The sequence below is a fragment of the Athene noctua genome, chromosome 3 (genome assembly GCF_965140245.1).
Source record: "Athene noctua chromosome 3, bAthNoc1.hap1.1, whole genome shotgun sequence".
Lineage (NCBI taxonomy): Eukaryota > Metazoa > Chordata > Aves > Strigiformes > Strigidae > Athene > Athene noctua.
Window position 1 is genome coordinate 60,863,874 of NC_134039.1, and position 15,141 is coordinate 60,879,014.

Here is a 15,141-nt window from a genome sequence, read left to right on the forward strand (position 1 = left end):
AATTCAATAATTCTTCATACCATTAGTAAAACCAGTAGATGCAAGAGCTCATAGCTGACAAAAAGAATACTACTGCAGCATTCAAAAGAGGGAAAACATGCAGCGTGAGATTAGATACAAGCACAGAATGTCATCTCATAGAAGAAAAAAGACAACCTATTTGAGCAACTCATCCACTGAGCACTCTTGAGGAATCTGAGGAGGAGGAAAGGAGAACTAGGTGATGAAAGATTTCAGTCGATCTTGATAAATGAATGCCCTTTTTCTTTATCAGTTAGGATTCTATCACCAAATTTACATGAAACAATAACAGTGTTTGGAAAAAAACAGAACAGGTTATAATAGTAAATTACAAACTTTCAGGGTCTGCAAATCTGATTCAAATGAACAAGAACAAACAAAACAATGTGGTTATTTGTCTCGTCACCTATTGCTCTTTTGCCTCAAACCACAAATCTACTGCATGCTCTGCCACAGCTACAAGTCTTTTAGGAAAAACTCAGAGCAGAAGAAAGGCTGGCAGGACAGAGACTGCTTCTAAGGAGAAAACAGTATTGGTTGGAACTGCGGTTTCTTTCAATCCCACAGAAAACCTGCCTTTAAATGACTTATTTTTACAAGACATTTTTCTTGTAAATGCACCATACCTTGGGGGTAAAATCAAGTTCTTCTTCCTCAGAAGTATGCCAACTGTCATCACTCCCATCCTTCTCAGAGCTTCTTAAAATGCAAAGCAAAATGAGTACTGTGTCTCTCAAATCATTCCTCAAGTAAGTATTAAATATTTTTTAAGCCTCACCTTATTGAGTCTCCTTGGGAAAAGTCATCTATTGCTGTTCAAACATTAATTGACATGTTGAAATTAGATTCGGCATGCTAAAAATGAACCAGTACATGTTTAACACAGACAGCTCTACAGGTCATACAGAATGAAACTTTGGGTAGTCAATTCAACAAAAGACAGCATGAGTGAATGCATTTCCAAAACTGCTTTTGCAATCTACATGAAATTAAAAAAAAAAACCAAAACGAAAAAGGACCAGAGTTATATCTCCTTTGGACTCTTATACCTAGAATTTTAAGAAAAAAACCTCTAAACGAAAAAAATAGCATAATATGAATATGCTACGATAGTAAACAGTTAACAAAATGGTGGTGGTTTAGCAAGACAGTAAGTAAATATGAGTACTCTGGAGTACTCATATTACACACACAAGTACCTATCATATGCAGAGAATTTACTATTTTATGTAATTTTATGTATAACATTATACTATATATTACACTATCTGCTGTTCTACCCAGTTACAGATTATTCTGAAAAGGTAAAGAAAAATCAAAAAGCATAATCAATATCTAAAGCTTGTCCTCAGGTAGAAGAATCACCATCAGTTCTCTACACTGCACCAAAAAGGGTATTCAACAGACAAAAGGGTCATAACCAGGGCATTCTATACTACACTTCCAGCTTCAATCATTGTTACGAAGGCAACTTGCACATAGGTTCACAGGGTAATTCAGGTCAGAAGGGACCTCAGGAAGCCTCTTAGCAAAACTGCCTCCTCAAAGCAGGCTCAGTGATGAGGTCAGATAAGGTTGCTTAGGACTTTATTCAGTCTGGTCTTGAATACCTCCAAGGAGGGAGACTGTACAACCTCTCTGTTCTACTGTCCTTATTGCGGTGAAGTTTCTCACATCCAATTAGAAACCTCAGTTTCCATTTATGCCTCTTGTACTTTTGCCTCCTGTCATGCACCACTAGCAAGCACCTGGCTTTGTCTTCTCCTCAATACGTAATGGAAGCTGCTGCTAGGCCCCCTTCAAAGTCATGTCTTCTCTAGGCTGAACAAGCAGTTTCCTCAGTCTCTTCTCAAAGGGCAAGTACTTCTGACCCTCATGAGCTTGATAGTGCTCCACAGAACCTGCTCCCTGTTGAAAGACCAATCTCTCTTGCACTAGGGGCTTAAAGTTATACCCAGGGGGCTGGATACAATGCAGTGAGTGCCAAGTAGGGGTGGACAATCACTTTCCTCAATCTCTTGGCTATGCTGCTCTTAATACAGCCCACAATACTGTTGACCTTCTTAGTTGCCAGGGCACCGTGCTGGCTCACTCTCAGCTCACTCTCTGCCAAGACCCTTTGTGCCTTCTCAGCAAAGCAGCTCTCCAGCCAGGCAGTCCCAGCATGCTTTGTAGCAAGTGGTTGCTCCTTTCTATGTGCATAACTTAGCATTTGCCCTTGCCGAGTTTCATAAAACACGCCTGACAGTCCATTTACGTAGCTTGTCAAGGTCCCTCTGAATGGCAGGACTGCTCTGAAGCATATCCACTGATCTCCCCAGTTTGGGGCTATTTGCAAACTTGATGAGAGTGCACTCTAGCACATCATTTATGTACTAAAGAAATCTAAACTCTAGGAATCCAGCTTCAAAAGTGCTAAAACCTCTCAACTATCAACAACTAAGATGAAATAAAAGGGCTCTCCAATTCCCAAGAGAGAAGGGAACAAACAAACAAATATAACCTCCACATAGTAGCTATTTCAGCATTCTTCAAGTTCTCGATAACTAATTCTTATTAATTATCATAACAAAATGAAGATGCTTATAAACAGGAGATTGGTGACCTTCCATACAGTTGCATGATGACAACCAGAGGTCTTGGACAAAATCATTAAAGGGAAAAGAAAACAAAGGCATATCATGCCTGAAGACATCTCCTCTACTACCAGTAAACCACAAATGAGTATGGAAATTTTGTCTATCCTAAAGACAAGGTTTATGTGGGAACTTTGATGAGTACATCTCCTGACCTGAACTGGGCTTTCAGACAATGAAACATAGTGTACATGTTCAGTGTAGACACATCATGTAGACAAAACCTAGAGGCTTGAAACTTCTAGTGTGAGGACAAGCTAAAACAGTTAAAATACCAACAGTCACTGATTTTTAATGTTTCTTATTACAAACCCATAAGATTTAAAAATATTAATTAGCTTTACATACCACAGTATTCTGTTAACTCGCTCATTACCAGCAGTCTAATCTACCTGCTAACCTTCCAAGCTGAATAAAAATTTGTCTCTTCAGACTCAGTGGATAGCGTGGAGCAGTCAGTTATAAACTTCTGACAGGTGACTTCAGATATATTTTCAATTAGTACAGTTATAATTAATCAAACGAACTGAGTAAGTTATCTGAACTTTTGCTTTCAATGTATAGTAACTTTTGGGTAGGAGTGTTGATCTGCTCGAGGGTAGGGAGGCTCTGCAGAGAGACCTGGACAGGCTGGAGCCATGGGCTGAGGCCAACTGGGGGAGTTTCCATAAGGCCAAATGCTGCCCTTGGGCCACAACAACCCCCAGCAGCGCTACAGGCTTGGGGAGGAGTGGCTGGAGAGCTGCCAGTCAGAGAGGGACCTGGGGGTGTTGATTGACAGCCGGCTAAACAGGAGCCAGCAGTGTGCCCAGGTGGCCAAGAAGGCCAATGGCATCCTGGCTTGTGTCAGCAATAACGTGGCCAGCAGGGACAGGGAAGGGATCTGACCCCTGGACTCGGCACTGGTGAGGCCGCCCCTCGATTCCTGTGTTCAGTTTTGGGCCCCTCACTACAACAAGGACACTGAATGACTCAAGCGTGTCCAGAGAAGGGCAACGAAGCTGGCGCAGGGTCTGGAGCACAGGTCGTACGAGGAGCGGCTGAGGGAACTGGGGGTGTTTAGTCTGGAGAAGAGGAGGCTGAGGGGAGACCTCATTGCCCTCTACAGCTACCTGAAAGGAGGGTGCAGAGAGCTGGGGATGAGCCTCTTTGACCAAGGAACAAGCGATAGGACAAGAGGGAATGGCCTCAGGTTGCGCCAGGGAAGGTTTGGACTAGATATTAGGAAGTATTTCTTTACAGAACGGGTTGTTAGGCATTGAATGGGCTGCCCAGGGAGGTGGTGGAGTCCCCATCCCTGGAGGTGTTTAAGAGTTGGGTCGACATAGCGCTGAGGGATATGGTGTAGTTGGGAACTGTCAGTGCTAGGTTAACGGTTGGATTAAATGATCTTCAAAGTCTTTTCCAACCTAGTTGATTCTGTGATTCTGGAAGCAATAATCAGAACCAGGTCACATTGTCCTTTAGAAGGCAAAAGAGAAAGTTCATGAGCTAGCTTTCAGACAGACTTTGATGCCCTACCATAGAAACAGGATCTAGAAAAGCAGTCTCTGGAGATTGTTTGTTTTCACTTTAATTGAAGTGCATTTCCATTTTGGAGTAACAGAAGAGCGTATTAAAAAAAAAATAAAATTCCTATCACTAATGCCATGAAGCAAACAATCTAATAATAAAGGACCCATGAAAAACATGCAAACGAAAAGTGCCCACAGCCTGCTCTCTAATTTATAAAACCAAAACTATCCAAATAGGGACCTCCAGGATAATGAACATCATAGATGTGTTAATATTTGTACATTGTACAACATATCTCATATTTGAAATGCTATATAGAATACCTTTCCTTGATTTTCCTGTTCTTGATGTCTGGTTAGGAGATTGTTGCATTCCTATATCCATTTATGAAAAGGCATGGAAAGGACAGACGAAAAATGACATCAGAATAAATCTGAATTCCCAGAAATTCGGAAAACATAACCATACACCAACAAAGCTATAAGAATGAGGGACTGTACTATCAGCCTACTCTACAGTTATAAGTGCTAGAAACAAACCCAATCACAATCTACAGAACTCTATGCTCAAGGGACAGTGTCAAACAGTGTAACTTAATCTACTCGCTCCATGTAAAATACCCATATTCCACCACTGTGAAATACTGAAACAGATTATCGGGTATTTACTGCCAACTTGATATTTCCCTCAACTGGACTAGTCCTCATCTAACAGAGACTGCAAATGCAATTCCTTCATATTTGTAGAGTGCTTTATACATACAGCACACTTAAAAACCCTCCCTCTAACCATCCCAAAAATTCTTAGCTGCCAACAACTAAACTTTGGAGATATGCTATCCAGAAATTTTGCAGGAAGTCTTCGTTCTCAGTGCTCACACCTCCATGCAACTTTGAGCCACTATGTTATTTACACTTGCTCATCTCAAGTTACAGTTTTAGCATGTTTGTTATCACTTACTAAAAAAGCAACTCAGAAACTGTTGCCTTAAACCAGCTCACTTTAAAAGTTGTCAGTTGGTCTCAGATACAAACACAGGCCCCTTCCACCTCAGTTTGAAGATAAGGGGGTCCTGCTTATACTGATTTGACCATGCTGAACTGTTCACATACAGAAGGTATGCCACCAGACAGAACACAGACGTGACAAGCAGTCAGAATGAGTACCCTGTTCCCTCAAGGCTATAAGGGAGGCCAACTGGACCAAAACGGGTGCACTGACTGGTGTGAGAGTCATGAACGTGTTTTAGGTGTGTATGCACATCTGTGTATTGTGGAACAGAAGTTTTAGAATATAAATCACTATCTATCTGCTCTACCCACTCTACTTACAAAATTTTATATTTTAAGTCTATGAATGGTGTGGTTCTGTTAACTGCAGCTACCAGACATCAAATTTCTTTGTGACAAGGCCATAATACTTGTCTCAGAGCATAAGGTAGTCCTGCTTATATTGATTTTACCATAAATACATGGAATAGATATGGCAAAAGGACTCCTATCAAAAACATACATTTACAGAGTTAAGAAAGGACCTCAAGATGGTTTCTCAACCCTTCTCTATTTCCCAGGTTTCTTAAAAGGTGATAAATGACAACTTTTTCTGACCTCAGGAGATGTAAATCACACTGAAGCACTCATTTATTTTCTAAGAGCTTTACAATGAAAAACCAACAGTTTCTGTAAGGACTCAGGGAAACACTGAAGGAACAATACACTAATATGCAGTGCAGTAGCCAAAAAAAAGCTGCCACTGCAGACATACCATAAACCCGAATCTTTGCCTTTAGAAAAATTGTATAATTATTATTTTTTGCCAAAGAAATTTCAACTTCACATCTGAAGTCTGTCATTCAATATGCTAGGGCTGGAAAACATTCCTTTGGAGGTTTTGCAAACTTGGTTGTGATTAATAAAAAGGCTCATGTTCTGACAAATAGTAAACATTCAAATAAGCACGAGCCAACTTCCTTACATATGCTGTCTTGCTCATTAGAGAAGAATATTTTGAAGAAATGTTCAACAAATGCAAAAGCAGCAAAAGGAATAAGGACAACATTGAAGATCACAGAAAAATAGTACAGAAGAGCAAAAAAGAAAAGATTTCCTTGGTGAGTGTTTCTCTGGTCTCTCAAGATCATCCCAGCTTCTCCTCTACCAGAGGCTTCAAAGCCTGTTACTGCATCGTATCAAAGGGACTCTCATGATGCCAGACCTGTGCTTTGTGGGTGCAAGCCAGAGACTACAGAATTAATGCCAATAAATGTTCCCTGTATGCTACTGATCTCCTTTGTTCAACACGCTGGGGTCATCTTTTAAGAGACTGAGCATAAGGAGAAAGGGATTCATACTACTGAGAAGAAACACAAGTCCTCCTAGAAACAGACAGAACAGAGTATACTCTTTCTTCTCCCAGGTCCTTAAGCCACATAACATTCTCTTCACACTTACTCTTCAAATGAAGAGAAGTAAAGATTTCCCATAATGTTTGGGACTTACATTAGCACTAGTATAGTTTTCAAGGAATGGGGCAAATTATTTGGTTCTGTTTCCCTGAGGGTATGTCAGTTTTGAAGAATAATACTGTTGTGTGATTCCAAGTCATATGTTTTAAAGTAACTCATTCTAATGTGGTACCCCAGCAATTCTCTACATGCACAGGAGGCAGTAACAGAGAGTGCTGTTTGGGTGAAAGCAACATTTTGCTGATTAAACTATCTGTACCCAACCCTTTCAAACACACATGCAAAAAAAACCCCAAAACCAAACAACTCTCTTCCTTCGATCTGTCAATTAACTTTACAAATCTCCAACTAGACCAAAGTAACTGTTATCAAGTCAAAGGAAGAAATTTTGGCTCTAAATTAAGTTCCCATGTCTGGGACAAGTCAATGAGGAAAAATATCCCACGTTTTGCTCATATTCATAACATATTTAAAAAAGAAGTAATGAACTGTGTTTGAACACTGCTGCCCATTTGCCACATGGTGTTATGAGAACACCCTTAAGAAACCAGAAAGAATAAAACCTCCCACTGTAGAGCCTGAGATATAAAGTACAGGACAAACGATTTCATTTATATTAAAATATTAATTTTATAAAATTCCTCTAGTGCTATGCGAGCTCATAAGCACAGACTGGATTTTAAAAACTCACTGAAGGAGTTAATTTTTTGATCACAAGGCAATTTAATAGTTTTTCTGGATCACAAGGTAAGATGGATTTTTTTAAAGTTTATTTCATAAAATTATTGAAAGTGGAAGAAAATAATTATTTTTATTGTATATCAAACTATGTCCAAGAAGATACAGTATACATAGACACTGCATTGTTGTTGTTACAAAGTTACTTTTCCAAGACAATTTTTCCTAAATATGTCTCTACAGCACGTTCACAGAAGGAATTGTAACTGATGCTGAGAAACAAGACGACTCACTACAAAGAGCTTAGTGCAGGTGAAACTACTGATATTAAACAAACTCAGTGGAAATCAACAAGACATGAATCTTCATGCTAACTCATCCCTTGCTCCTCAACTACAGAAAGATGAAAAACTACTCAGGAGGAACCTACTGGTTTTGCAAATGGATTTTCACAGTCTGAATGGCCATCTATAGGTAAAAGTACACACCTGAAGAACAAAAAAAACTTTTCCCTAATTCCTTCTCTGTCCCCTTTCTCTCTCTCTATAGGAAAACTTACATAGATGGCAATCTGACAGGCAGAAGGCAACAACCCTATAAGTGGGCATGTAGCACACAAATCCCAACTGCCTTCACAGCCTGACAAGAAGCACCTCCAACTAGCAACAAATACATTCACAAAACTTCTTGTGCTACTCCATCTGATGCCTCCCACTATAGTCAATGGTGAACATAGGAAGTGTCAACACAAACCACCTAAAGAAAAGGCCACTAATTTTCCTCATGACCTCCTCCACGGTTGAAGGATCCTACCTCCTCTGTCCACAGCAGGTGCACCCAGTGTAAAGCCAGCAGCTCCTGCCCGGTGAGGAGTGCTAAGTACTGTGATGCCTTGTGCACCACCTGCAGAAGCTTCTCCTGTGTTTTCCCAGTCTGCGTATTCTGCCAGTTGTTTACTAAGACTATACAGAGAAAGAGAGGAAATATATTTAGTAAAAATAACCATGTGCTTCCCTAAACCATTTAATAGAATAGTTAACAGCCACTTATTATCCATCCCATACATATTCATAGCCATATGAATTCATATACCCATATTGATTCACAAAGGGTAATACACACAGAACTTACTGCATGACTGTTTACACATTTCAATACAGTCATGTTCATTCTATAGATGCATATTCATACCTACAAAGATATTAACTCTTGCTTGCTACATTTTTTCCAACCTAGCTTTTAAGCACACATAACCACCTTAGAGAAGGAACACCCACAGGTATAAAGCTATGTGTAAGAGGAGTAATACTGCTTAAGATTTTAACAAACGGGTATCAGTTAGATCTCCTCTGAAACAAAAGGCTGGCAGTTCCTGGACATTGTAGTGGAGGTCAGTAAGGACAATGGTGCTGGTCTGTGGAGAGGGTTTAAATACGTTTCAGTCTGCCAAATTGCCCCTCTGGATAACTATAGGATTCAGACACCTTTTGGAGTTTATATTAGGCAGATGTGAGCTTGGCAACAAAACTTGAAATCTAACAGAGAAATCCGAGAGAAAATTTTCCTCAATGTCCAAATTAACACTAGGCACAGGAACAATACCTATCAGAAGATGTAACTGCATACAACTTCAAGACAGGTCTCAACACACCATTAAACCTCAGTACTGTTACCAAAAATGTTCAAAAGTCACACTGATAACTGACAACTTATTCTAAAAATAAAGTGAGAAATTTACCTAGAATATCCATGAATAACAGCATAATCCTCAGCTGTCCAACCATTAGTGTCTTTATGGGAAACATCAGCACCATAGCGAAGAAGAACTTTTATCAAATTAAGCTCCCCGCCAGAAGCAGCAGTCATAAGTGGGGTTCTGAAACATTAAAAATTTGATTTGAAAAACATCATTTCACACAGACCCTGTCATTATTGTTATGCCTACTTGCTCTCCAAAAAAAGTATTTTCCCCATTACTTTAAAATGAAAGAAAGAAAAAGCAGTTTTCATTAAAAGCAACAATAACATGGGAAAGGCAATCAAAACAATCGAATCAGACAAAGCTTCCACGTAGACAACACTTACATACAAACTATGCTGCTACGCGGGAGATGGTTTTTTGAGTTGAGGCAGTGCTGCTGAGCTAAGGGCACGTTTCCTGACAGAAGGGCCATCACAGACAGTGCCTTCTTGCAATCCTCAATGCAGGAAGCGTCCACTGAGCTATGGCAGCAGCCACCTCCAGACCTGCCTTCACAAGTCACACAGAAATAGCTCCTTCTGTGAGGCTCCCTGTTGTTTTTTTTCAGAGCTGATTCCCATGCCCCTCATCAATGTAACCTAAAGAATACTAAAGATCCCATGCAGATTTTTGACAAACTCCTCACCTTTCACACTGATCTCGAGCATGCACGTCAGCTCCTTTTTTAAGGAGAAACTCTACTATCTCTTCATGATGTTCAGAGACAGCAAGAAGAAGCGGGGTATATCCCTCCTGAAAGGGCAGATAAATAAATCAAGTTAAAAATCAAATTAAAAAAAACAGAGGATTTTTAGTAAAACTTTTTGAAAGAACTTCCTTAACAAGTACAAAAATTTACCTTATTCTGGGCATCAATACTGGCATTATGCTCAAGTAGCAGCCCCACTACAGCTGTATTAGCAGCCAGGACTGCCAGGTGAAGGGCAGTGTTGCCATCAGTGTCTGCCAGATTTGGGTCAGCATCATGCTCTAGCAGAATAGCCACACATTTTTCTTGCTGGCACTGTGCTGCCTGGGAACAACACACAAAAAGGGAAATACTTCCAGATGTTACATTTCACTCTGTTACAATTCCACCAGCTTCCCAATGCTGGAAAATAAGAGCATCTTCAAAGACTACCTAACATATGTCTATGCCACGCCAACGACAATATGCATGTTTCTACACAGATCTATGTAAAGAATCCTGCAATTACATAATTAAGTGCATAATGAGTAATCCCCACTTACGAGAACATAACACATTCCACATACCTTCATCAATGGTGATCTGTTATCGCTGTCAAAAAGATTCAGCTTACACTTGTTTTCTACTAGATATGTAACGACATCCACATGGCCATTTGCACAAGCAAGATGCAGAGGTGTCCTAAAAATTAAATATATTAAATTAGAGAACAGTCAGATGACTAAAGAAATCATTTCAGGCTGTGATATATGACCACAAGTTTCACTTTGCAAAAAGCAAGGTTAAGAAAAGATTTCCCATTCCATTACCAGTAACAGCAGTTGCACACCAAATGCCTGAGGTTGGCCAGCAAAACCCCTCCATTACCTCTGCTTGGCAAGGTGACATTTCCTTCAACTGTAGAAGTGAATCTGCACAAACAGATTCCTGTGCCTGTGCCTGGGCACTGCCTCCAGCAGGACTACACAAATGGCGCAGCAACAGAGACCAAAGCTTGGGAATCTGAGGACTATGGCAGGCAAATCCTTATATTCTTCTGTGTTCATTCATGTGCCAGAAGTGTATCAGAGATGTAGGAGATGGGTTTTATAGCAAGAATATTCGTGTTTCCCGGTACTTTGAGAATTTCTGCTTTTTCTCTAGTTTGCTTACTACTGCAGCAAAAACATGGACACACCTGCACCAAGGTGCCACTGATAACATGTAGCAAACCAGACAACAGAATGCTGTAATCCTGGCTACAGGAAAGTAATATTTGACCTTCCTGACATGTATAACTATCATTGTCATAAAATACCTACTACAGAGGAAGTCCTCTCAGAGGAGGGAATACTCTATTTCCGCAATACAGGTCAGCATAAGAAAGTAAAACATTTCCTTCAAGTTAAAGCCTTGCCAGAATGAAAAGGGCTCCTTCAAACCACAGAACATCTTTGATCTGACGTGAATTAACCAGCCTTCTTACATCCAAAGACACAATCACCCATAAAGTCTTTGAATGTGTTTCCCCCTAAATCACAGGCACAAACCAGCACAAGCTTCACTTTGTGCACAAGGCACGTCTGTCCCAACAGAGCAGGAGACAGGCTTGAAAACAGCTGGGACCTTCCTCCCTTGAAGGTGATGCAATAAAAATCCTTTGGTGCCTCAAGAGTCAAGGGGAATGCCAGTACTAGTTTTGAGACAAACCACTGTGGGTAGGTCCTTCTCTGTATTTAGGAAAGCCCAACTAACCTTGCAATTGTTTTGGTACCTTGCTGAGAGACAGGGAGCAGAAGGGCTCACTGGATGGTGGGAAGGGAAAAGGTACACAAATGCAGTGGCACGTGATGAGAAACACAGCAATTTGTAATGCAAACACTTCTTGTTACAGGGCAGCTGATGAGCCTCCTCCAGGGCAACAAGGATGATGACAAGAAAAACAAAATTTCAAAGAACTTGCAATGTCTTGCTACAGACAGGGAACAGACTGAAGCACCAACAGAAGAGTCCCTCAAGAGCAACTACTAACACTTTTTGAGAAATTCCCATATAAGTATGCAGGATCCTTCATCTGTGACGAAATGACTGAGATTCTCTGAAAGCTAACCAGGACTGGTTATGAAAGACTCCACAATCACCTAAAAGCTGCGACTACCAAGCGCTTGGAAACGTGACAAAGCTGAAGGAGTCACTATCAACTCTGCAAACAGTTTTCAGCCTTCAAAAAACCTGCAGACACATTGCTGCCCTCCTCAACGAAGCCTCTCAGTCTGCCAACAGAAAAGGATCTGGCTTTGCTTGGAGCATGGCCTGCTGATCCACAGAAGATTCACTTGAGGCAACAGGCTGGCAAAGAACATCAGAGTGTTCACAGTTGCCTGTCCCCACAAGAGGCCTCCAGTAATACTAAAGCTGTTCTGCCACCCAGCCCTGGGGACCCTGCCCAGACTCCGCTCCTGCTGCTGCGGCTGCAATCCCACCCTGATCCACAATGGGGTAGAAGAGAACTGCTGATGCCTGAGCAGCTGCAGAACAACCTCACTGGGAGACCACAGGGAAACAGCAGGTTGGTGGCAACCACTTTCAACAGCACTTGAACTGACAACCAGGCAGGTACAAGCTAATCCATGAAAAGCTCTAGAGTTCACTCTGACAGGTTGCTGATGGGGTAAATCTCTCTCAGTGATTAGCTCTGACCCAGGATTCATGACTAGTCAGCATCACACCTACAGTGCTTCCAACTCTGCGCTGAGTTTTGCCGATCTCTTCCAGCAAGGCTGAAGGCTTTGCCAGGCCACCTCTGAAAAACTGTATGTTCCCAACGGATACTGCTCCAAGTGCATTTTTGGGAGGTCCTATCAGCTACAGGAGCCTGTAGACATGATACTTGCCATGTCCCTGGTGCAGGATCTTTCTTCTGGAAATCCTGAGGAGCAGAACTCAGATATTCATACGAACAATGCACACAACCATTACTTCCCACATTTCCTATTCTTCACTTCTATTTCCAACGATGTCAACTTTTCCAGTCCCTGGAGGACACAATGAAGCTCTGAAACATAACTGCATCTGGTGGTCACTCAGGACACACATCAATTCCACAGGCACTAAGAGGGCAGAGGTGGGCCTGCAACCTTGATGGCTGGTATAGCGTACAGAGGCTGCAGCAAGCAGGCAGACTGTCCACTGAATACCTCTCAGGAAAGCTCTACAGCACGGGGCACTGTCATGCCAAAACCATCGTAGTGCACTATTGTATGTACACTGACTCGTCTCCTGGTTTATTTTTTTACAGTCTGTTACTTTATTTGTCCAGTTACAACACTGATAATAGCATAACACACAGAAGGATGCCTTTCCAGAGGAAACAAAGCTTTCTAGACAAGATGAACTTAAAATGCAAAATCTTGACAAATTTCATACCAGGGTCTGCTAAGACCTGATGATTAACTGAATCAGCCACAGTAAAAGATCAATGATTAAGAAGAAAAAATAAGAAACATTCAGCAGCTTTTTCCATAAATGCCACTGGGCACCTTGATCCAGGCAGATGAAGCATGCACAAAATGCCCTCAACCCACCTTAAATTGCATCCCCCATCTCCAGTCATATAAACAAATACTGACTGGTAAAACTCAGGCACACAGCCCGCATTACTAAAGTGCGCACTTACTGTGGTCTTCCTTGCTTCTCCTACAAATGTCGGTGGTCTTAGGTGTTTTTAGGGCAATAAACTAGCTGGCTGGCAGAAGTCCAGTCTTCAGGACAGACAGCCCAGGAAGCTGAGCTACTCTAAGAAAACCAGCATCTCTTCAGAATATCATGAAGGTTTTGACTCCAAGTCTTTTTAGGAAAGGCACTGAAGTGTTGACACACGTAAGACCCAAAAACTTCAGCTGATTCCCTTATGCTTGTGATGGATCACTATGAGCTATGCTGCAGCCCAGGTCTGCTTCTTCAGATATAATTGCCACATACTTGCTGTGCTTGACTCAGAAACCCCCACAAGAACACCTCCCAGAAGCAGCAGCTTCTCCTGAAAGTCACTGCCCAGATCTTACAATCCAAAGTAATGATTAGCAGTACCAAAGCCTCAGACCAAGCAACTAACTAGCTGCCACCTAAGAGCAGAGCGTTGCTTTGGCTGCCACATCACAGTCCCAAAAGGCACATAAGGCAACTGCGCATGCAGCATCAATAAACATCGCGTTTATTCTGTGCTGTAACTCTTTCCTAACTGCAATGTTTACCTCTCCTTCAGTTACTCTCAGCTGAGGCAGTGCAGCTTTCCCAGCTTAACTACTAAGCCTGCACGCTGAGCCCTCTGAGAAGCCCGAGATACAGGCGACTGCACTGGGCGTGGCTGGAGAATGGCCGTGAGGCCCCTTCAGCAGCCCACCTTTGCCAGGCTGCTGCCAGTTCCCTGCTACTCCTGCGCCCCCAGGCAAGGAGATGCGACTCCAGGCGCTGAGGAGGCCGGAGCGAAAAGGGTAAGGCGACAGCTGGATGCCAGGCCGAATTCAAGGGTTTCTGGCAGCACAAGCCCGACGCCCGAACCCAGCCGAGGGCGGAGAGCGACTGGGAACCAGCCTCCCCGCCCCCCGCAGCAACGCGGCCGCTGAGCTGCCGGGGGCTGCAGCCGGGACCGCCCCCCCCCGCCTCCGCGCCCGCTCGGCGCTGCTCGCCCGCCTACCGCTCCGCCTTGTCCCGCCTGTCGACGCCGTATTTCTTCAGTCCCTGCCGCACCTGGGCCAGGTCGCCGCTGGCGGCCGCACGGTGCAGCTTGCCCAGGTCCTTCTGCCGGAGCTCGTAGGCACCGGCCGGGCAGGGCAGGGAGGCGCTGCCGGAGAGCGGCTGCCCCTTCCTCTTCCTCCCGAACCCGAAGATTCTCTTCATCCCGCGGCGGGGTCGCGGGCACAGTCCCGCCTCGGGGGAGCGACGGCGGGAGGCACACTGCGGGATCTGTCAGGCCGCGGCCTCAGCGCGGTACGGCCGCTGCGGAGCGAGCCGCCAGCGGCCCGGGAGCCCGAGGGCAGCGGCTGGCTCCCCGGTGACGGCGGCAGCCGCAGGACCGCAATCGCGGCGGGGCGGCGACGGGCGGGGGCAGACCCGCCCCGTCCGGGAAGCGGGGGCGGGCTCGCGCATGCGCGCCCAAGGGAGGGCGGGTCGCGGTTACGCGGTGCTGCGGCGGCAGTCCTGGTCGGCCGGCGTGAGCGTGCGTGGGGCGAGGGGGCTGCCGGGCGTGAGCGAGGTGGCTCTCTGCCCCTCGGGTGACTGGGTGCGGCTCGGCGGAACGGGTGGGAGCAGCGACAGCCCCTGCGGGTGTCGAAGGGGACAGCGCATCCCCAGAGCGCCCGCGGGTCGCCGTGGGAGCCTCGTGGGGCGCTCATGAACC

The 15,141-nt window shown here is 43.7% G+C and overlaps 1 protein-coding gene across 3 annotated transcripts in view; it reads right to left on the reverse strand.

Moving 5' to 3' along the window:
* Window positions 1-14,827, reverse strand: part of ANKRD26 (ankyrin repeat domain containing 26) — a 61,976-nt gene extending 47,149 nt beyond the window's left edge. For all 3 annotated transcript variants that reach the window (XR_012633431.1, XR_012633430.1, XM_074903150.1), the window contains exons 1-9: window positions 14,440-14,827; window positions 10,331-10,445; window positions 9,915-10,088; window positions 9,702-9,808; window positions 9,053-9,190; window positions 8,128-8,276; window positions 4,496-4,546; window positions 800-833; window positions 648-720 (exon numbers count right to left, since the gene is read on the reverse strand). Coding sequence is in view for 1 of the 3 variants with exons in the window: in XM_074903150.1 (XP_074759251.1) it covers window positions 648-720; window positions 800-833; window positions 4,496-4,546; window positions 8,128-8,276; window positions 9,053-9,190; window positions 9,702-9,808; window positions 9,915-10,088; window positions 10,331-10,445; window positions 14,440-14,642 (1,044 nt within the window). In the remaining 2 variants the exon portion in view is untranslated. The remainder of the gene's footprint in view (window positions 1-647; window positions 721-799; window positions 834-4,495; window positions 4,547-8,127; window positions 8,277-9,052; window positions 9,191-9,701; window positions 9,809-9,914; window positions 10,089-10,330; window positions 10,446-14,439) is intronic.
* Between the last annotated feature and the right edge of the window lie 314 nt (window positions 14,828-15,141).